The 21,969-nt window shown below is 44.1% G+C and overlaps 1 protein-coding gene across 11 annotated transcripts; it reads left to right on the plus strand.

The window, feature by feature from the left end:
- The first annotated feature begins 1,083 nt into the window (after positions 1-1,083).
- On the plus strand, positions 1,084-20,876 carry TPM1 (tropomyosin 1). 11 transcript variants are annotated; one of them, XR_014854346.1, is made up of 10 exons: positions 1,084-1,402; positions 2,059-2,184; positions 8,667-8,800; positions 9,755-9,872; positions 10,319-10,389; positions 11,209-11,284; positions 11,836-11,898; positions 12,176-12,245; positions 13,487-13,731; positions 15,018-15,223. XR_014854346.1 is itself a non-coding variant. In XM_085070874.1 (9 exons), the coding sequence occupies exons 1-9, from the start codon at positions 1,289-1,291 to the stop codon at positions 20,013-20,015; spliced, it is 855 nt and encodes a 284-aa protein (XP_084927000.1). In that variant the 5' UTR covers positions 1,085-1,288; the 3' UTR covers positions 20,016-20,876. The 11 variants fall into 11 exon arrangements, 5 of the variants coding, with proteins under 5 accessions (XP_084927000.1, XP_084926999.1, XP_084926996.1 ...); XR_014854345.1 differs by lacking the exon at positions 2,059-2,184 and adding an exon at positions 2,364-2,489 and having other exon boundaries at positions 1,097-1,402; XM_085070874.1 differs by lacking the exons at positions 2,059-2,184; positions 11,209-11,284; positions 13,487-13,731; positions 15,018-15,223 and adding exons at positions 2,364-2,489; positions 10,641-10,716; positions 19,933-20,876 and having other exon boundaries at positions 1,085-1,402.
- Positions 20,877-21,969: the final 1,093 nt, after the last annotated feature.

Raw genomic sequence — 21,969 nt, forward strand, 5'->3', positions numbered from 1 at the left:
AGAAGGGTGCAAGTCACCTCTGCAGCTAGTTTCCCTGCCCCAGCTTTTCCTGGGCTCCATCCCTCGAAGCTCCGGGTACCCCCAGCAGGGCATGACCCCATCGCTGTCCCAGCTGAGGGCTCCAGTAGGTCTCGTCTGCCTTTTCAGTTCGCTGTTTGCACCTTTGCGTGAGCAGTGTCGGGGCACAGTCCGCCTGCAGGGGCAGGAGCCCCGGCCAGGTATTGCAGGGGAGAGCGGCGCATTTGGGAAGCACTGGCAGCCGCTGGCAGCTCGGCTCTGTCCCGGCACTGCCCCGGGGGTCAGGGTCACACCTCAGCCCCTTCCCCTCGCTGTAGGTCCCGGAGGAAGCCCTGCCCTGCCCGCAGCCCTGCTCGGGTCTCGCCGGAAAGTCTGGGCTTCGCGCTGGGCGCTGCACGGGCCGGCCCAGCGCCCCGGCGGCCGCATTCGCTGCAGCCTGGCTGTGGAGCAGAGGTGCCCCCTCCTTCTCTCCTCTCCTGTCCTCTCTTCTTGCGGCTGCCGGGGGAAGGTTTCCGAACTCATTCGCTCCGTACGTGCGTGCGGTTAACCCCTTACTGCCCGTCCTGCAGCCCCCATGCCCCGCAGCCCCGCGCTCCCCTGCCGCCTGGTGCGATCGGCTCCGCCACCCTCGTGCCGTAGAACAGATTGATTTCCACGGCTGGGGACGGCTCCAGCACTGGGCTGGTGTCACCCAGACACCCAGCCCCCTGCGAGCAGCCTTCGCGCTCATCTCCTTCGTTCCCCGCGCTCCAGCTTGCTGCTTTTTTTTTTCTTCTCCCAGGAGTAGTAGCGAAATGTCCTGTCCTGCCTATTTGGAAATGGGAACAAATTGCTCCCCCGCCTTACCTCGCCCATCGCATCCCATATATAGTCATATCTACGGTCAAATGGCAGGCGGCAGCGAATGGGAAGGCTGTGCCTCCCAAAAAAACCCGGGGGGCAGTGAGACAGGGAAAGGGGTAGGGAGGGGAGGAGGGAGGGGAGGAGGCAAGGAGGGACGGAAAAAAAAAGGCCCTTTCCAAAAAAGTATTGGATGTCTTGAGGAATGCAGTCAGCCCCCTGGGAAAGTACATATCTGTGAGGCGCTCCCTGCCCGCCGCTTGCACTCGGCTGGCGCCCCGTCCCGCACGGATCAGCCCCGCCGCCCGGCAGCTCCGCTCCGCTCCCCCGGGGGCCGCGCCTGCGTCCGGACTCGGGGTTGTCCCGCAGCTTTTTAAGTTTTTCTTTCGGGAGCAGTTCGCGCGGGGACGCGCCCTAGCACACCGCCACCATGGATGCCATCAAGAAGAAGATGCAGATGCTGAAGCTGGACAAGGAGAATGCCTTGGACAGAGCCGAGCAAGCCGAAGCGGACAAGAAGGCAGCGGAGGAGAGAAGCAAGCAGGTCTGCACCGAGGGCCCGGACAGAGCAAGCGCCGGGGCGCAAGTCTTTCTAGACGACTCCTCTCTTTTTTTTCCTCCCCTCCTCCCCTCTTCTTCCCCCCTCGCTGTACCTTGTTGTATTCCACCCCCGCGCCCCTGCAGAACTGGTTGAACTTTCCTGAGGCAGAGCTTCAGCCTGGCTGCCGCCGGCTGAAAATTCCCGGGGGCGCGGCAGGAGGTCCTTCCCCCGTCCCCACCATTCCAGCTGGGGAGCAGGGCCCTGGGACAGCCGCGTGGCCTCTGTGCCTTTGTCATAGGGGCACGGCTTAGAGAGGCTGCCTGGAACACCTAGTTAGCACTGAACAGATGTGCTGCGATTTGGAAAGGACAGTTAAAGCTGTGTTCGCCCACTCCAGCATCACTCAGCAGACTTATCCAATTCTAGCTGCACCCCCCCACACCTTCTCCGGATGCATGTCCCCTTTTTTTGCCCTTCTCCAAGCCCCCTCCTTTACACCTGGGGCTTTATTCGACTGGGGAGGGGGACATAGTTTGCACGCTCCTGGGAGATCCTGAAGGAGGAGGGAGGAAGGGAGAATTATTTATAAATTAATTTCCCACTTTTCTAAGCCCAGGGAGAAACATATTTGTGCGTTATATTTCCTCTTGTGCACCTAGTTAGAGGATGACATTGTGCAAATGGAAAAGCAATTGCGTGTGACAGAGGATACAAGGGACCAAGTGCTGGAAGAGCTACACAAGTCTGAGGACAGCCTCCTCTCCGCAGAGGAGAATGCTGCCAAGGTATCGTGCCCTTGCCACAAGCAAAGAGGATCTAACTGTCTCTCCTTCTCTCTCTCTCTGTCCGTCTGTCCTTTTCTGTCTCTTCTGCACTCGCACCTCTCCCTTTGCACGATCACGCTGCCTGCTGCACCTTTTCCTCCCCGCCCTCCCCTCTGCACCACTTTCCACCCGAATCACAGCTGGAGGACGAGCTGGTGGCTCTACAAAAGAAGCTGAAGGCCACTGAGGATGAGCTGGACAAATACTCCGAGTCCCTTAAAGATGCACAGGAAAAGTTGGAACTGGCTGACAAAAAGGCCACAGATGTAAGTTACCACCATCCCTTTCACCACAAGCCCAATAGAGAAACCACAAACACCCTCTGCTCAGGACAGCCTGGACTGCTGCCCAGCAACACTCAAAAGCTTTGCTGATGGCAAGGTCCAGGCACCTCCTGGGCAGGGAGGTAGGAAACGCAGCACTGCCTCCCTGCATGAGGTTTGCACACTATCAGAGGCATTTGATTGGGTTTCTGCTCACTTGACATGTGCTTTTTGTGTGTACTTGCCACTCCAGACGTGAAAGTAAAGACATGGTGATTTATCTGTTCAGGTGATGGGTGAAACGGCTCAGGCTGGAGCAATGCTGTCTTGATAGTGAAACAGAATCAGAGAGTTAATGGCAAGTAGGTGCAGGAGAGGGAGATCCAGAAGAGCAAGGGCTGCTAGTTTTGTCTTCAAGAGAGCTGTTCCTTGGCATGCATGTGTTAGAACTGCTGCTAGAGACTAGTTTGGCTAACTGGTCCCTGAGATAAAAGGACCTGTCCTACTTTTTTTTTGTCCCTTGGAAATCAGTGGATTTTCTTGTCAAAGAAAAGTTCAGTCTTGTGTGACAGAAAATTGTCCAGAAGATGATCCTTGCTAGTTTTGCAGTTCAGAGGACAGGGATCCTGGGAGCAAGCTGGGAGATATATATAGCTCAGCACTTTATATGGTAATAAGGCAAGAGCTTGTGCCTCTCCCAGGCCCTCATCCCACCCACCTGTCTGTCCCTGACATGCATTTCATGTATCACATGCATGGAACTTTAAGAGTATGTTGTCTCTGCAGTTAAGGTCCTGGTCCCTATTGCTGCTGTTGGACAATTTGATTCTCCCTGAGTAAATCTCAGGTCTGAATTACAGGATTAGGTGAAAACACAGTATTTCCAAAGCAATGACCCTCCTTTTCCTATAGCTCAGCTTTAAAAGTCAACCTCAAAGCCATAATGAAAAGGAGTTGCCACAAATGGAGGAAGCAAAGGATTTCAGGGGGAGGAAGGATACTTTTGGAAAGGGAAATGTTACAAACAACAACTTTCCATGAAAGACAGCATGCTTTTATCTTGCTTTACTTCTAAAAGGAAGAAAGGATAAAAAAAGGTTTCGCTTCAGTGTAGCAATTAAGCTATATAGCTTTGAAAGAGAACCCAAGAACTTAACTAGAATTGTGCAAAGGAACAGGGGAGAGGGTTCCGTGTGTAATGTGGATCAGATGTCTGCTCTCTGCATGGCTGCCATAGGAGAGGCAGCTTCCTAGCAGGACGTTTATTTAGCTTGTTCAAAGGAACCGCATATAGATCCAGGGGAGATATTCCTTATATGGAAAAGTATGCAGACTATTTGGAAATAGCTTGCCTAGGATGAAGGCAGGAGAAATGGTACTAGATTCCCGTTTTGAAACTAAGGATCTTCCCAACTGATTCCCATGCCATCTTCCCCTGCTGGAAAGCAGCACTTGGAAGCTAGTTGAGGGCAATGTTATTTGCAGTCTTCTCTCAGGTGGAGGGTGGGAGAGTGTCTGGCTTGTTTTCATTGAGGTAAATGCCATATTTATTCATATGCATGGAATATGTCTGACATTTTAGGGACGTACTTCTTTTTTGGCAATGCAAGGGTATCTCTGGGGCATTGCAGCAGACCCAGTCACTATATGCCTTATTAGTTTGGATCATTCCAAGCCTTAGGAAGAGGGCACGGGCAGGGAGGGTGTGTCGGGTCGCTGGGATGGACTCGCCTTAGAATGGGATGAGTAAATCTTACCTCTGCGGTGTGACTCATCTCCCAAAAGCCAGGCACATCCCCCGAGCCAGCCCACCTGGGAGAGGGCAGCTGCAGCCCCCTCTCCCCTCCCCGTGTGTCAGGAGCCAGGCCGGGTGCAACAGCACCTGGCGGGTTGCTGGGTGTCATTTTATTACGCTGACAGGGGGGCGGTTTGCGGGGACAGAGGTGGGTCTTGACCCCGGTCCGGTCCGGGGGACCCCGCGCGGTGTGCCGCCAGGCGGCGCTGCTGCCCCAGCACATCCCCCGGGCACGGCCGCGCTGCCGGCCCGACCGACCCAGCCCTGGCCACGACCGGCCCAACCCCGGCCGGACCTGGCCATCTCCGGCCGCACCGGCCCGGCCCGGCCCAGGGTCGGCCCACTCCCTGCCAGGACCGGCCCATCCCCGGTCCATCCCCAGCCACGTCCGGCCGATTCCCGGCCAGGACCAGCCCATCCCCAGAGCGGCTGGACCGTCCTCCGTGCCCGCCCCGCTCCCAGCCCGGTGTCGGCAGCCCCGCCCCGGAGCGTTGCGGCGCGGGGGGACTTCCGGGGCTGCGGCGGGCGGAGGGAGGCGGCGCGGGCAGGGCGAGGCGCGGGCATGGCGGCGATGAGCTCGCTCGAGGCTGTGCGCAGGAAGATCCGCAGCCTGCAGGAGCAGGCGGACGCCGCGGAGGAGCGGGCGGGACGGCTGCAGCGGGAGGTGGACCAGGAGCGGGCGCTGCGGGAGGAGGTACGGCAGCCCCTCGGCCCGGCTGGGGCCCGCGGCCCGGGGGAGGGGGGGGGGGGCGCCGGGCGCTGGTGCCGCGTTGCTCCCCGGCCGGAGGGCGGGCGGCCGCTTCCTTGGCCGCCGTGTCCGACAAGATGGTTGTTAGCTGGCGGCGGGGCTGGGCGCGGGGCTCGGCCCGCAGTGCTGCGCTGCCCGGCTCCGTAACCCGAGCGCTCGTGGGGCGGGCCCAGGTGTGCTGCGCAGGGAGACTGCACCAGGTGTGCTGGCCAACAGCAAAACCCCAGCTGCAATGAGGTTGCACTCAGCGTAGATGTTTGAGATTACGGGTTCTGTATTAGGCTCCGAGCAAGCTTTTATGATTTTTTTTGTCCCTCAAGTCGTAGTTCTCTTATCCCGTCCAAACGAGTTCGTCTGTGGGAAGTCAGCATGGCGACTCTTGGGAAGTACGTAAGACTGAACCTGAGCTGGCCCATTGTACCTGACAACACCACAGTGTGAGCGTACAGCCCCAGTGGTTGTACATCTGTAGTGTGTGGTGTTCACCAAAGCTGCTCGCCAGGAGGGGAAAGGAACAGTAGCTTTGGTTTCAGGCAGCGGCAAGATCAGGTGCGAGTAGCATAGGCTTACGTAGCAGAGAGGTGTAATTATGGGTGGCAATCACAATAAAAAACCTGATAGGGCTATTGTTTGTCTTGCCACTGACCTTTGGGAGTTCCAGCAGCTGTAACTTAATGTTTCCTGCTATAAAATGTACAGTGTTCCTTGAGGCAGTTTTAGTGTCTTCAGTGGTTGAATAAAAGCTAAGCAAAAGAACAAATTTCTTGTGTAATTTATTACTTTAGAAAAAATGGTGATTATTTGATTTTCTTATACTATGGGCCTTTCTGCACATTCTGGGCAGTAAGTTCAAAGGCAGAGCCTCCTGATTACTTGCAGGTGATCTTCTCTATGGAGCAAAATGTGGCTACTTGGGCTTGTGCAACTATTGCATTCTTGCAGATCACTTGGCATATCCATTTTTTTCAGTGAAGGGCCATAAGTCATTAACTTATTTCATAAGGGTTTCTGTTTTTAAAAAACTTGTTCTTGTTTTCTAAGCTTTGTGGAGTAAAGGACACCAATATTCCTACTTTCAGTAACGTGTATTATTCTGAACAACGTATCAAGGGATTTCTATTGAAAGGGGAAGCTTTGCTGTTACCTTTTGTGGCAGAAGGAATGGTGCTGGAGAAGTGATTACAGCTTTCTGGTGAAGTCTTCCCTTAAGAGCTCAGCTACGTTGCAATAAAGCTTAGGACCCTAAAGGTTAATGTTAGTCTCTTCCCTGGAGTTGGTTTATGCGGATGATGTGGATTTCTGCAGAGTACATTTACATGGTATTTAAGTTTCTGTGTGGAGGGGTCAGTGCTGAGGTGAATAAAAGCAGAAAACTGAACTCCCAGGCACATGTAGACGTGTGCTTTTTCTACAGTGCTGGCTATGTATGAGAGTTTTTATTGCTGCAGCTGTATTTCTTGCATGCCTGAGGAGGGAGGCTGTGAGAGCACTGCAGCAAGGGAGCTGAGGTGTGAATCTGCCCCTTCCCTCAGTGTAATGCCTTACATGTATGCCATGTGACCAGCTAGGGTTGTTATGTGGGTTTTTTTTTCTTCCTGTGCAAGGTACAGATATGCAAACAAGGAAAAAGCTACAGCTGTGCCCCAAACATAGCACAACCTCCAGCTTTTGATTGTTAAACCAGATTGCTAAAAGTTTCAAGGCTGTGATTAGCAGCCATTCCCTTAGAAAATAATCTTCTGTTTGAAACACATGTATGTCAAGGGACTATTGGTAATTTTCAAAATGCATTTTTCTTCCTTCTGCAAAACAGGATCTCCCTTATAATAGTCGTAATTAACAGCCAATGGAAACTTATCCATGTCATCGCTCATTGTAAAAATATGTAGTTATAAGTGCTGTGGCAGAAACACAGGGTTGTGTTTGCCTGGTAGCTGTGGGAGTGCCCCGAATGTCACTGGGGTTTTTTCCTTCCTTGCCATATAAGGAGAGAAGTCCTGCTCTGCAGAAGAATAACTTGGGCCATATAAGGCTGGTTGGTAAATCCTTAGTGAGTTACTGGAGCAGGAAGTGAAAACTTGAACTTTAGCCACCCTCTGTTTTCAAAGCACATTTTATGCTCTTATCATGATGAGGAGTCTTGACATGATAATAATTAACTTATAACATTACAAACTTCCCTAGGGTTGCCTTTATAAAAGGTTATTTTCCTTCTCTCAATCTGAAAGTTCAAATTCTTACTGTTTTAAAGCCAGAAGTCAAAAAATGCAGGTTTGGAATAGTACTGTATGATTACATAGCTAAATGTTTTATGTTTGGATTAATGTGGATCTCTAAGGATGAAGTCTCTTCTCCTTCTGGTTCTGTGTGTTCACTGCCAATGTGTATTCATGTTCGAAGATAAAATTACTTCCCTGCTTATGTGTTACTTAAAATTACTTCCCTGCTTATGTGTGACTGAAAAGTCATTCTAGCAGGACATCGTTACTTTTATGCCAGAGATTGCTTTACCTGTCTGGCCTGTAAGTTATTCTTTCTTGTGTTATGGCCAACTATATCCAGCTACCTCTGGTTAGAAAAGAGAAAGTACCAAACTGATACCTGGGGTATCTGCTTTTGCCAGAGGGTTGGTCACCCCTTAACTAGACATCATAGGAAATTCAGATCTATACTTATATAAATCTCATATATGTTAGTTTTCAGTATTGATTGTTATTCTCTGAAGTAATTAACTTTTTAGAATAATTACCTTTTTATATATATTTTATGCTTAATATAGTTTTGAAAGAAAGTAACTTTAGTAATGAGGTTACCACATGAAGGCTGTTGCAAAACTTACTCTGCAGCTTAAGCAAGTGTAGGTTTGAGGCTTCCAGAAGTAAGAGCTTGTAATGATAAGAGGCAGATGAGTTGCAAGTGTTACACTGAAGGTTAAGTGAACAGGTAATTCAACAGAGGCAAATTTAGGGGAAGTTTGAGGATGGCACTGTGGGAGAAAAAAAAATGTTTTAAGCTATTTATGCCTGTACCAGGGCTCTTGCTGGTGCCTTTTTGGTCAACTCTTGCACAGCTTGCCTGTATACAAAGCGTCTGGTGTTTGGGCACTTCATAAATGTTCTCATGCTCTCTCTGTGTCAGCTGTCTCATTGCGAATTCTGATCCAGGTGTGTTTTTACATGTTTACACTGAACCCTTCTTATTGAACTCAAGGAAACATTGGGACAATTCTTACAAAATATGGTGAAAGGTCATAAACAATTGGGGTAACAGAAGAATTGAGTAATTAGTTTGTGTTGATTTGATTTAAAGAAGGGGAGGTCTGTAATTAATGTCTGCAAATACAATAACAGAAAATATTTGGGTAATGATGTATAATTTTTCCCATGCCATTCTTTCTAGTACAAATTGTACAGTCCTTGATGTGCTTCATTGAAAGGAAGCATTAATCACTTTTTTCCTCTGTTAAGCAATAACCTCACAGTTCAATCATGAACATCTCTGTGTATGGACTTTTTAGTGGATGAAGTCAGCAATTATGGAAGTGCTGTTAAATGGCACTAGCAGGTAATGGGGTAACCTTTTGCAAAGGAAGATGTTTGCCTTACTATGAGTTAATTGCTGTTCTTCCTGTGCTTAGGCTGAGAGCGAAGTAGCTTCTCTGAACAGACGCATCCAGCTGGTTGAGGAGGAGTTGGATCGGGCTCAGGAGCGCTTGGCTACTGCCCTGCAGAAGCTGGAGGAGGCTGAGAAGGCTGCAGATGAGAGCGAAAGGTGGGTGGGGCCACGCCTGAACGGATCGTTACCCTTGTGACAAAGATCATAATTGCCAGGGTGTGGATTAGCGAAATAAATGAAACCACTCCTGTGTCTCTGAACATGTGTAATCTGCTCTTCCTTGGCCTACATGGACTTCAGTTACAGCTTGCCTGTAGAAATGTCCAAAATATCTAGGCTTGGATTCTTTTTCAGTTGTGAAGGTGAGATTTAAGTGTGGTAGGTCTTTTGATGTATCATGTCACATCCTGTTCGGCCCAGCCCAGACTTCTCTAATTGGGTGACAACTTCTTGAGATACTCTCGTACTGTTGGGTGATTCTTGCTTTCATTGTGGGTAGAAAATCTAACCTGGAAAATAGCAGAGTGCTGGAAGAGGCTTTGGTTCTCCTGTTGGCAAGATTGGTACATGAAGGTGAGCAAAGGAAAGAGACTGATAATTCCTTCAGATTCCCAGAAGTCTGTAATGTAAGTTAGGAACTCAGGATTTGTGACTTTGGAAGATCTTCTCTCTTCTTCCAATTGTATTTTATACCTGTGATAGAACCTTTTATTGTGAAAGAAACCCACACATTCTACACATGTATTTCTACGTTACTAAGGATGCAGTCTGTTGGTAAGAAATCTGCCAGAGACTCACAGTGTGTTTTGAAACATCTAAGATAATTTTGGGTCAGACATGTGCAAAACACGATGTTTCTTGTTATGACCTACAGTAAGAGCTAAACAAATAAATCACACTTTTTCTTTCTTCCTTTCTAAGACATGTTTCATTCCCTGAACTTCTGAAATGTGAGTGCACAGGACTAATCTATGGTGTGAAGATTCAACTGTCTGACATGCTTCATTCACCTGAACACAACTGTCTGAAAGTCACATACCACAAGTAGTAGAGCTGGAGATAAACTGGCAAGCCCTGAACCTTGCATTTCCTGTTTTTCATGTTTTTCAGAGGAATGAAGGTCATTGAAAATAGAGCCCAGAAGGATGAAGAGAAGATGGAAATCCAGGAGATCCAGCTTAAAGAGGCTAAGCACATTGCTGAAGAGGCTGACCGCAAGTATGAAGAGGTCAGTTCTTGAGTGCAGGTCATCTTCTTCCAAAGCCCATTAGGCTGTGCCTGTAATTTTGTTTTTCTCCTTTGCCTTTTAAGTTCAAAAGATCACAAACACCACTCTTCACAGCTGTGGAAGGAAAACTAGGCACCCAGATACCTCAGGGAACAAGGCGGCAGAAGATTTGTGCTTAGATCTTTGCACTGAGATGTTGAGAGTATTCCCTAAGCTCTTAGGGAGAAACATATTTTAAAGTTGCCTTTTGGTAAATGAAAGGGAGATCTTGAAAAATATCAAATAACTAAGTCTCAAATGAATAATGAAGATGTCACATAATCAAAACTCACATGTTGACCATAAAATGACAACAGGCCCAGCCCCCTGCTCTGTGGGTTCTAGAAACAAGTGGTGTATACTGCAGCCACATAATAACCATGACTGTCCCTTGCCTGTCTTTGCAGGTGGCTCGTAAGCTGGTGATCATTGAGAGTGACCTGGAGCGCGCTGAGGAGCGTGCTGAGCTATCAGAAAGGTAAGTGTGGAACTGCCCTGAGATGTATGTGAGATGCTAGAAGAGAACTGTAACTGCATGAAATGTTGGCAGCACACTGTGTGTTCAGCTCAAAGCTATGTTTTGCTCATTTACTGTAATTGTTGAAGTAAATGGTCAGCGCTGAAGTAAATGTGTTCCTATGTGTGTGCGCGTGTGTTTTGTCACTGCATGCTGTACCTGCACACTGATTTTGTGAATGGCTTTTGTGCATTTCATGTGTTCACTAACAGCCAAGTCCGACAGCTGGAAGAACAGTTAAGAATAATGGATCAAACCTTGAAAGCATTAATGGCTGCAGAGGATAAGGTACTGATACTAATAAACAGTTTTTAGGTTTAACTGCAACCCAAGTCTTTCAGCTTCCGTAGCCAGTTAGCTCACTCAGTAGTAACAAATAAGTCCTTGCTTTGCTCTTTACTCTCCTTGCATCTTGCTTTGGTGGTTTTCTTTGGTCTCTTTTTTTGTTTATTTATTCATTTTTACCTTTAAATCTGATCTCCTGTGCAGCCAAAAGAAGCTGAACTGTCTCACGTGTAAAAGCTCTGTAAAAGTTTCTGTGTAAGCCAAGAGCTGTAGATAAATTTCTGTCTGGTCATCGTCTTAATGTGCACTTGAAGTAGTATTCGGCATCAGAAAGAGTTGCTTTCAATCTGTGATGGATCAGCTGCTTTTGACGCCATTCTTTTGCCCTGTAATTGTTTTCATTTTTCTCTATCTTTTCCCCCTATTTTCTCCTGTTTCTTTTGCTTGACTGAATCTTCCATCCGCCCCTTTCCTGCCTTCCCTCCGAAATAACAGCAAATGTGCTGAGCTTGAAGAGGAGTTGAAAACTGTGACCAACAACCTGAAGTCGCTGGAGGCTCAGGCTGAGAAGGTAGGCTAGAGACTTATGTGAGAATGTGTCCCTTACATTGTCATCTGGCCTGTGGGGTTTTCTTTATATGCTGGTCGCTTTGCAGCATTTCAGCAGGGCTGTTGTCAGTAGAGGCATTGGGATTTACTACTCAGTTCATATTTGGCTCTTGTTGGAACATAGCATATCTTCTTGTTCCAAATAGGTCAGTATTATTTGGCCACATACTCTGATGAGTACTCTGACAGGATTAAGTATTGCTTTTACAATGTCCTTCAACATGGCATTGTGTACTAACAATAAATTTCTCAGAAGGACTTTCCTCTTTAAAAGTGTAGTACTAATTTCTCCTCAAAGTTCCCACCATATTGCACTGGAGCATAACTCAAGGGAATTTTGACTCTTGTAACAAGTCCTATTACCACATGTGCACAGTTTTGCACATGGAATTAATTTAATTTTACTTATATTAATTTCTTGTGTACAGATGATCTATTACAAGAGTTTCGAATGTGGGGATATTTTGGTATATTTAGAATAGCCATCTAATACCCATGATGCTCTAATTACAGTACTCACAGAAGGAAGACAAATATGAAGAGGAGATTAAAGTTCTGACTGACAAACTGAAGGAGGTAAAATTAGAGCTGTTCTTTGCAATATATCTTCCAATACACCTTTGGTTTTTTGAATATAAACACAACTTTGATGCTGTAAGGGTAAACGTGCCATTTTGGAAACAGTTTAATGTTTCAGGAAACAGCTTAGTTTCCAAACCCTAGAAATTGGTTTGTATTAGCCTTACTATTTGCCTCCTCTTGTTGTACTCTTCCTCATTTGAACTGCTGCTCCTCTATTCGTAAGTACTGTATGTGTGTCTCCTAAAGTAGTCTGTGTTTGTCCTGACTTCAGGCTGAGACCCGTGCTGAGTTTGCTGAGAGGTCAGTAACCAAGCTGGAGAAGAGCATTGATGACCTAGAAGGTATGGGGGTTTGTTTTTCTACTTACTGTGAAAATATATATCTCTTGTTCTTCTCTTGTGTTGGGGTTTTTTCCAATACCAAATTTTACTGGGCTGACTTGTCCCACTTATATAAATGGGTCTGCTTAAAGAGTAAAGGAGGCAAAACATTTTCCAGATGAAATGTATTGATAACTTAAATGCTTCAGGTGAACAATGTTTTGCTCTTGCCTGTTTCTTTTTCTCTCATGTTCTAAATACTCCTTTCATTTATTGCTTTATAATCTTCTGCTTGGAGTATATAAATGTATAGGGTAAATGATCAGATGACAAGTGTTATTATCTTCTTATTAAAAAGCTTACAAAGAGCTGCATTATGTTTGCAGTAATTGGGAATGTAGTTATTGCTGTGGTAAGTGTGGGTCAGGGCAGGCATTTTGTGGCATAGACCAGTTGCTGGGTTTTGGCAAAGCTAATACATTCTATACATAATCAAAAGGACAGCTTATTTAACTTCAAAGAATTTGTTTTAAAGTTTTGATAAACCTTTTAGAACTGTAGCAGAGTAGTAGAATGTGCTTTCTGCCTGTGGAGAAATTCAGTAGGACTTTTTAATTAGAAGTTAATGTGGATTTCACCATTTAGATGCATTACACTGAGTCTAGGATTTTAAGAAGCTTAGTTGCTTGGCGTGGCAGGCCGGATTCTCCATGAAGGCTATGATATGCCTAAGTAGCTGCTGAAAAATTTATGATCCCTGACTCAGGAAGGAAGAGAATGAAGATAAGTGTTTAGAAGGAATAAAAATTGCTGTAAGAAGCTGAATTTATGACATCACACAAACCGGAGTGGTTTAAAAAAAAAAATGTGGTAGAAAATGGTAACATCCTCCTTGAGCCTCATTTTTTGGATCTTTTCTCCCTAGCTCCTGTGTGCCCTCCTAATATGCATTAAAACAAAAATCCAGGGCAGTGAAACATGGATTTTTGCTTCTTTTATACTCTTTCTTTTCTTGGTTTTCTTTGTATCGCAGGTTGTCCTATTGGCAGTGCAGTTAATGAACTTGTTGCATAGAACTGTTCACTATTTTCTTCCTTTTATTCTTCTCTAATTTTGTTTCGTCTGTCACAACACTTCTTTCTGTGCGCTCTTCCCATTTCCTACGGCTTCTGGATGGTATCCCATGCCACCACCTTCACCTTCCATCCCATGATCGCACTGCATTTCCTTGCACACCTCTGCCTTCCCTGGGGGAACATTAGATGAGCTCTATGCTCAGAAACTGAAGTACAAAGCCATCAGTGAGGAGCTGGACCACGCTCTCAATGATATGACTTCCATGTAAATGTCTTCCCAGCTTGTGCCTGCTCCTGCTTCCCTTCCCTCACTGATTGCGCAGTACCGGCCTTGTGAAATGATGCTCCCTGGGTAGTGGGAGATGCTTTCCTTTAGAGAGAATAGGTGTACAAAATACCATGAACAATTGCTTTACCGTGGCAAAGTGTGGGTGAGTGTTGTGCCAAGCCTGGTAAATACTCATGGTGATTTTGTAAGCTTGTGGTTACTCGTCCATTCTCTGTCTTCAATCCTTGTGTGTCTTGTGGTTGTCCTTTGTTTGCAGCTCTGTGTTTATCATTTCAGTTCACCTCTGTTCAGTCATTATCTACCAGGTCCATCATGTGCATTTTACCAAAGAAAATTGTCTTGGACATGTTGCATTCAGAGTGTATTTCTTTGCCTGCTGTCACACTTTTTGCTCTGGCAAAGTTACTACAAAAATGTCAGAGAGATTTAGCTGTATTCTCTGTTAATGACAGTAGAAAGTATTTATCTGAATTTCCATAACTGCTCTGAAAATTTCAGCTGTTATCACTAAATTAGAAGTGTGGAAATGGATTTAAAGTACTTTGTAATTTAAACTTATAAAGGTGATAATTGAATTGTAGGTTGCTTCTGCATATTTTGTGGATAGCAGTAGTAATTTCATTTCCATACACCAAAAATGGGGTAATATCAACTTGAGTCAGAAGGGGAAAAAGAAGGAGTGGCAGGAAGGCAGGAGAGTCACCAGCTGTAAGGTGTGACTCATTCTGGCAGTGTTGGGCACAAACTGACTCTTCCTCCATGGACTCTGAACAGAGGTTAGCTGGGCTACCTCCACCTTCCCATGATCAAACCCTTCACTTGCATGAACACTGTGCAGCTGACATGGGAGAGGGGAAGAGCTGTGGCTCTCAAGTGCTTAGGAGGTGCAATATTTAGTCCCAGAATTCCCTTTTGGAAGCCCTGGCATGCTTTCAACAAGGCATGAGGTTTGCTCAGAGCTTGAGACATATTTTGTGTGCACCCGTATTTTAAATGTTTTTTTCTTCATGGCTTTTTTGTCCCCATGTCTGTTCATTACTTTCCTCCCTCTCTCTACCAGCATTTTAGTAGAGGTCTAATGTTGCCTGTTTTGTATGCTTTGATTTTTTTTGTTTTTAAATTCCCTCCCAACATATGGTTTTGCTCAATGGCTTATCAAGCAAATGGATTTCTCTTTTCCTCCTCTGTGTACAGAGATTACAATATTTCTTGAATTTGGGATATTTCTTAGTGGAAAACAGACTTGAAATTGTACTCTGCTGGTACATGAGGACATGACTGTAGCATTCCAGTCCCAGCATGGTGTGCTGTTTCTCTAGCATAGTCATCTCAGCATGCTGGGCTCTGCTGTGCCATTGCTGCTTTTTTGGAAGTCTTTACTGCACCTTTTTTCATTTTCTACCTTATCTCACTTTTCTTTTCATGCAGATAATTTTCTTTGCTTCACTTCTCCAAAGACATCTCCATCGGGTTGGATAAAACATCTTTCCAAGCTTTGGATGTTTCATGGGTTCATTGTCCTGTCTTCTAGCTTAGTTGACTCTTCCTCTATCACCTGTCTCAGAACATGCTCTGTTTGTGCTCTGCTGTACAGAAACTACATTTCTCAATGTAAAATAAATATCCCAGCTGTATCCCTTTTGCTATTCCTTTGCCTTTTATTTATTTCAGTAACTATTTAAGTTATTAATAAAATTTGTGCTTTTTTGCCATTAGGGATTTCATTTTTTGATATTTTCATTTTTTAGCTGAAAACAGTTTTTCCTGAGTATTGACAATGCCAAGCCAGTGAGTGCAGTGTGGGGGATGGTGTAAAAACTGACCAGTTATTATCTTAGTTTTTCTCAAACTGCTGCAGATAAAATGACAAATAGATGTAATAGGAATTTTTCCAGTTGTTATTGTTAGGGCAATTTGCAAGGACACTCCTTCTTTGGGGTCACTTGGTCGTGGAAGCATGGCTGAGAGTGCAGTTACATCCTTGATGTAACCAGATTTTTCACTTTAAAGCCTGAAATCTCTTCCTATCTTGATGCTGAAAACTTCTTTAATTAAATGTGTTTGTTCATTAACTTACGTATTTGAGATAGATTTAAAGAGGCAGCATCAGAAACTTTTTAATTTTTTCACCCAGAAATAATCCTTGAAATGTCTTGCAAAAAAATTTCCCTCTTTCATACCTCAGTTATTCAGCAAAGATGTTGCTTGCTAACATTTTGGGGGTTTTATTATATGTTTTTCTTGAGTAGCATGATAGGATTGGAAGTTCATCGGGGAGGTTTCAGTAGCTTTCCACTTGTGCTTAGCTCAGGCTTGTGAGTTTGAATTGCAGACTCGTGAGAAATGTTCCAAAACTGGAGTGGAATTCTCATGATTATACTATTAATGAAATTATTCTGCTGCAAAGTGCAACATAGTGGATTTCAAGTTTGAAAGCCTGAACAGTGGCTTTCAGCTGATTTGTCAGTGTCTAATTAAGGATGAAGCATTAAATACTATCATCTTGTGCTTTTTTGTACTGTTATTTGCAACTAGGGAGCTTATTGGCTTATTTTAACTTTATTTACATCACAGTGAAAGAAGTTATTTTCTAGTTCACGTTAAAGTGAATCAGTTTAAACTCAATTGAATTTTGGTGATGCTCTTACTCTATGTATTGCTAAAGTTCTTAAGTCACCAAAGCTAAATAAATTCTTTATACCATAGCTGAAGTGTAGTTTTTAACCTGTAGAATAATGTCAATGTCTCTTTTAGCTTCGAGATTATTCAACAGTGCAGTCTAAACTAGATTTTTCTCCCCTCCTCAAAACTTGTTTTCCAAATAAGGCTTGCAAATGGATGCATTGCCTTCCTGGCCTACCATCCTTGGAAAATTTTGATATATCCCAGTTTTCTAGCCTATGACACATCCTAATGTTGCTGGCTGTGGGGAGAAACCCAAATACAGAATATATATCAGCCATCACAGATGGTTCAAGTAATAAAGTTCAGTAATTTGCTACTCCTCAATTGACTTACAGTAAGTGGCTCCATACACTGTGTGTATTGCAGCTGAAAAGCAATGTGTTGTGTGCAGAGGGTAACCAAATAGAATGGGATGTATCAAAGTTAACCAAATAGAATAGGATGAGCATTTGTAAGATAATTGAGGCTAAGAAGTTTGACTTCACAAATGTAAGAGTTAGGGGGAATGTGGTTGACTGTTGGTTGTCTGCTGAGCCAGAGTAAAATATGCTACAGCAACTCCAACTTCTGGTGTTTCTTAAGAAAAGTAAACAAAAAAGCAAAATCTGTTTTAGGAATCTGTCAATTTTTAACATAATGATTTTAAATATCAGTATTTTGCCTTTTGTGTCAGTCATCCATGATCAGCTCTCTGCACTGGAGGATGACAGATTGCAGATGGAGTCCTGGAAATGGGCAGTGCAATGCAGATCCCCAGGTATCTGCATATTAGAATTCCTGGCTGGTCCTGCTGCACTGATCTTCCCTCCAGGGAGCTGTTGTGGTTTACCACTGCAGTGTGGATCAGCACTCAGTAGTGATGTTCTATCTCCCATGCCTGGCTGGTTCCTTGCCTGAGGCTTCTTGCCAGGAGTGCAGAGCTTCCTCTGGGCTCTGCTGAGCAGAGGCTGAGCTTTGCTGGCTTTGCAGCAGAGCCAGAACTCCCTGCTGGGCTGCTGGGGCTCCTGCAGAGCCAGGCTCTGCCTCTGGAGGAAATGGACACACTGCCCAGGGGGGATCCAGGGCTCACTGTACACTCAGGAAGTGCTTTCCCTGCTTTATGAGGGGGGATTTAGTCATTTGGGAAGTCAGGAAATGCTGGAGATCTCTGCCCCAGTTAGAGAGGAGATTTCTGTGCTAATGGTAAGCGTAAGTTCACATTGTCATTTCTGAATAACAACTTTATACACTTTGCCAGACAAAGTGAAATTTTAGTTACTCTAAGGTTTTGATGGCTTTTTTTTCACGTATATGTGACATTACCCCAATGAGAGGGACAAGATCCATTTGTTACTGGTGCAGGAGCAGGGCTGTGAAATGTGCCCTGGCTTTACTGGGCTGGCTGTGGGAGTTTGGGCTGGGGAGGAAGCTGGGAGGAGTTGCTCACCACACAAGCATGTCCTGCAGACCAGCTCACTGCACAGCTTTGCCTTTGCTGTGTCCAGTGCCTGCAGGGAAGAGGATTCCTGTGGAAGCTGTTAGGCAGCTTGTGGAAAAGAATCAGAAACAGTCATTTCCTGTAGGGGAGTAATCTGGGATCAAGAGGTCAGGGGTGCAGTTGGGCTGTTGAGAAGAAGATAGACAGTTTGAGAGCATAAGACAGTCAAAAGCCATCGTGGAACATTTTTTCACTCTGTAGAGCAACTCTCACTAAGTGTGCTGTCACAACATGGCTGTTCAGCTGTCCTCTCTGTTTGCTGTTTTTGAGCAAGGTGTTCATCATTTTCATTTTCACCAAATGTGAGTCTGTTTTCTTCCAAAGTAAAGCTTGGCAATTCAACGGTTTCAAAATGTCTAGATTCCGGTAACGCAAGTATATTTTCCTACCAAAAATAACATTTCAGCCATTAGATTCCCTAGGAAAGGCATATGGGCTGAGTCAGACTGGGTGGTACTTGCCTGCTAGCAGCTCTCCTGGTGGTACTAATGCTGGCTGTGGTGCAGTTGCTTTCACTCTACTGACAGATGAGGTTCCACCACACCTTAAATAGTGTGCAGAGAAAAATGGCACGTGTAAAACAAATCTTCCACACACTGTATGGAAGACCAAAGCAGGACTTGCTGCTTCTAGGAATATAGCTGCAGTTCTTCCATTTCTATTCCAGTTTGTGTCTCACAGCTGTTCCCCACAGCAGGATTCTTAGCCAGTTCTTCATATGGTACGGTAGCTGTTCCTTGGAGTAGCTATGTAATTACTAGAGTTCTAGAAACAGAGGTAAAATGTTTCTCTGTATGTTACTGAACTGTCTGTCATGTGACCAGTTTCTTTATTAACTCTTATTTAACTGTTTTCTCTGTCTAATCTGTCTTCATTCTGCCTCTTTTTTCCCTTCTAACCTGCTTGCTGCCTGTACAGACCAACTCTACCAGCAACTTGAGCAAAACAGTCGCCTAACTAATGAACTAAAGCTGGCATTGAATGAGGATTAAACTTTAGTGTGACTATATTGTTAACTTATTTCAAAACACCTTCTTCCAAATTTCCTTTAAGAATTAATCAGTAAATGTAGAAATAAGCAAGAAACATAGGAATTGATTTTTTTTTTTTGAGCTCTTGATTCTGTGGCAAATTAATAGAAGAAATTCTCAGTTTCTCTTGGGAAAATATGAAAATGCTTCTTCTGGATGAGGCTTTTCATTATATATCTGCACACCTATTTTGGAGGGGCACTGAGCTCTTTGGCTGTGCAGTAGCTTCTTTCCACTTAAGTAAACAGCTACAGCATTTTGCTAACAGTATCCAAAAAGTAACAGCCTGCCTTGCAGAAAGGCACTCAGTTTATCTGACATCATGAATTGGCCCTAAGATTTTTACCACAGTGAGAGAAAAATATTCACCAGGATTCATATTTCTGTATTTCAAAACCAACTTAAAGGAAACTTACAGCTGTTTTGTCTGGAGACTTTGATGTGATAATTTTGCCTTACTATGAATTGGGCTTGTTTTGACATTAAAAAAAAAAAAAAAAACCAAAAACAAAAAGAATGGGAGCTCCATCTGACAATACCCGATCAGTTTAAAGGTATGCTTGCACAGTAGTATGAAGTTACTATTACTGGATCCTGGTAGGATGCACCACCAGAACATTATGCTCATTTATTGTATCAAATATGTGTATTAAATGACTGTCCTATAAAATGTGCATGCAACATAAAGCTACTAACTTTGAGTTTATTTATTTTCTAGAAGAGTTACATTTCTTAAAACTATAATAGTTTTAACTTTTTTGTTCTTAGTGTTTCTGAATTCTGTGAAACTTTTAGTTGTGCAAAGAAATTATTTATTTTCTTTATAGCCTATTTAAAGAAAAAAAAAAGCCATTAACTATCTCACATTCCTATAAGCAAAGGAATTCCAGAACATTGTGTCTGTTGGCAGTGCATTTTCTTAACAAATGCAGCTGTAAACAGTTCTAAACTTGCATTACTTGCTGTTTGTTTTATTAATGTGGAACTCTCTCTGGTTGTGTTACCAGGGAACATTGGTATTTATGAGCATGCACATTTCTTAACTTTCTAAACCCTCTGAGAGAAATGATGATTGCATGCCTTCATGTTCTGAGAATCAGTGCCTCCAAAGAACTGCTATTCATGTTTTAATTTTCTAATCCCACAACAGAGAAAGTGGCGCATGCCAAAGAAGAAAACCTTAGTATGCATCAGATGCTGGATCAAACTTTACTGGAGTTAAACAACATGTGAAAACCTTCTTAGCAGCAACCACACTATTTGTTTTTGTTATTTTTACACCTGCTTGCCGTGAAGCCCCATAAACATGTCTTTATTTTAGTTTCACCATAGTCACAAGGACATCTGCTAAATTATCAAGCAGGGGTCAGGGAAACACCAAAATGGGCAAGCCATATGCGGGTTATGCTACATTACATTATGGTTTAAACGTGCCATTTCCCAACAAAAATGTTACCTACACTCTGTAGAGAGTTCAGCAATTCAGTATGCTTAGTCTTTAAAGAATCCTGGCTGTGGCAGAAAGTGTCCCACCTCAAGTGCCAACTACAGTTTTTACGCAAGAAGAATGATTCCTGTTTAAGAGAGATCAGGTGGCAATGGTGCTATTTGAACAAAAGGTTCTACTTGGAGTCTTTTGTTTGATATCAGACAAGTCGGGAGTTGTCCAGCGCAGTAATTTATTTTTATCTGAATTTTATTGATCTGTGAGAATTTGGACTTTCTGTGCCTTCTAATTCAGTAAAACAAAGGTATGTAAGCAATGGAGACATATGAAGGCTTCTGAAGGTTTTAAATTGTGTTCTTGAAACTCAATACAGAAGTGTAGGTCAGCATTTCACCTTGAGTATTCATTTGATTGTATTTTTCATGTTGAAATGAAAGATTCAATAAATTCAGGACAAAACATTAATTTGGAAGAGATTGTTTTAAAATGTATTTTATTTGTGGGGACTTGGGGTAGGGGAGGAATTTTTAAACCGATATTCGCCTCACTTTTTTCACACTTTCTTTGAGCAGTCTTAAAAGTATACCTGTATGTAAACATTGTATAATGATATGAAATAAAATGCACATTTTAGGACATTTTTTAAATTTTGTTCTCCTGTGGTTTGTTTTCCATCACATGAGTTTCCTGTGCATCCCTGTGTAAACTCTGCACGTGTGCAGTGTCTCTCGTTGTGATACACTTAACACACTGGTTTTCAGTCTTTTCTGTGTTGTTGGCCAATGTATAGAAATGCAGTGGTTTGCACAGATGTGGGTCTGCAGCTGCTAAGAGGCCCCTTTTGAGGGCCATATTGCAGAGCCTGTCCCTGTCACTTGACTGCATGCCCAGGTGGGTGCAGCATGCAGTCATCCCCTAGCAGATGATGGAGCTTTCCAGAATTACTCATTGTTGACCAAAACTGTTTCGGGTAACACCATTGGAGAAACTCCCATAGACCTCTTTGGGAAATGAGTCCTAAAGGCCATGCTTTTGGAAACACTCCCATCTATTTGTATATCTTACCTGATAATATGTGTTAATTTACTTCAATACAGTGATAAACCTTTTAAAATCATGTATTATATTCATAAGAAGTCCTTTCAACTTTTCACTACTGGTTGTTAATTTCTACATGTGTATATATCTTTATTTGAATTGTGAGGTCTGTTAGTGGGCAACTTCATGACTTGAAAAATAATTTTTATTCCTTCTTTTTCTGTAGTACATTGCTGAAAGTTGATGCTGTTCATCCCTCTAGCAGCAAGGAGCTTGGTAGGAGACAGATACAGATAAGCTTCCAGATAACCAAAGAATTTCCAGTAGTGGACCCTTAGCAAGCAACAGAAAAGCAGGTGACTTTATCAGCCACTGCTGTAAGCTGGTGAAAGGGTAAAGTAATACATAATTTCAGGTTAAGTGGGAGTCAGAGAGGGAAAATATAGTGGTGTAAGTCTGGCTTTTTTTGATTGTGTTTAAAGGGAGGAACTTGGTAACATTACAAGCTTTTGTGTGATATACTGGCTGCTGCCAAGTCATCCCAAATGGAAAGGATTAAATCCCTGCCTCCGTGTTTCTCTTGTAAGTGTTTTGGGGAGAAAAACATACGTTACAAAGCTCCTGCAAGGCCTTAGCTCATACTGGAAGCTGACAGATAAAGCTCAAACACATTGTGCAGAGGTAAGTTACTCCAATCTCTTG

The sequence above is a fragment of the Lichenostomus cassidix genome, chromosome 10 (assembly GCF_008360975.1).
Source record: "Lichenostomus cassidix isolate B80296 chromosome 10, HeHo_3.0, whole genome shotgun sequence".
NCBI lineage: Eukaryota > Metazoa > Chordata > Aves > Passeriformes > Meliphagidae > Lichenostomus > Lichenostomus cassidix.

Excerpts from the sequence above, each read along its gene's own strand:
- TPM1 (XM_085070874.1), top strand. The coding sequence starts at position 1,289 with ATGGATGCCATCAAGAAGAAGATGCAGATGCTGAAGCTGGACAAGGAG. Across the intron at positions 11,899-12,175 it reads TGACTGACAAACTGAAGGAG|GCTGAGACCCGTGCTGAGTT; the intron begins GTAAAATTAGAG and ends TCCTGACTTCAG. Across the intron at positions 12,246-19,932 it reads GAGCATTGATGACCTAGAAG|AGAAAGTGGCGCATGCCAAA; the intron begins GTATGGGGGTTT and ends ATCCCACAACAG.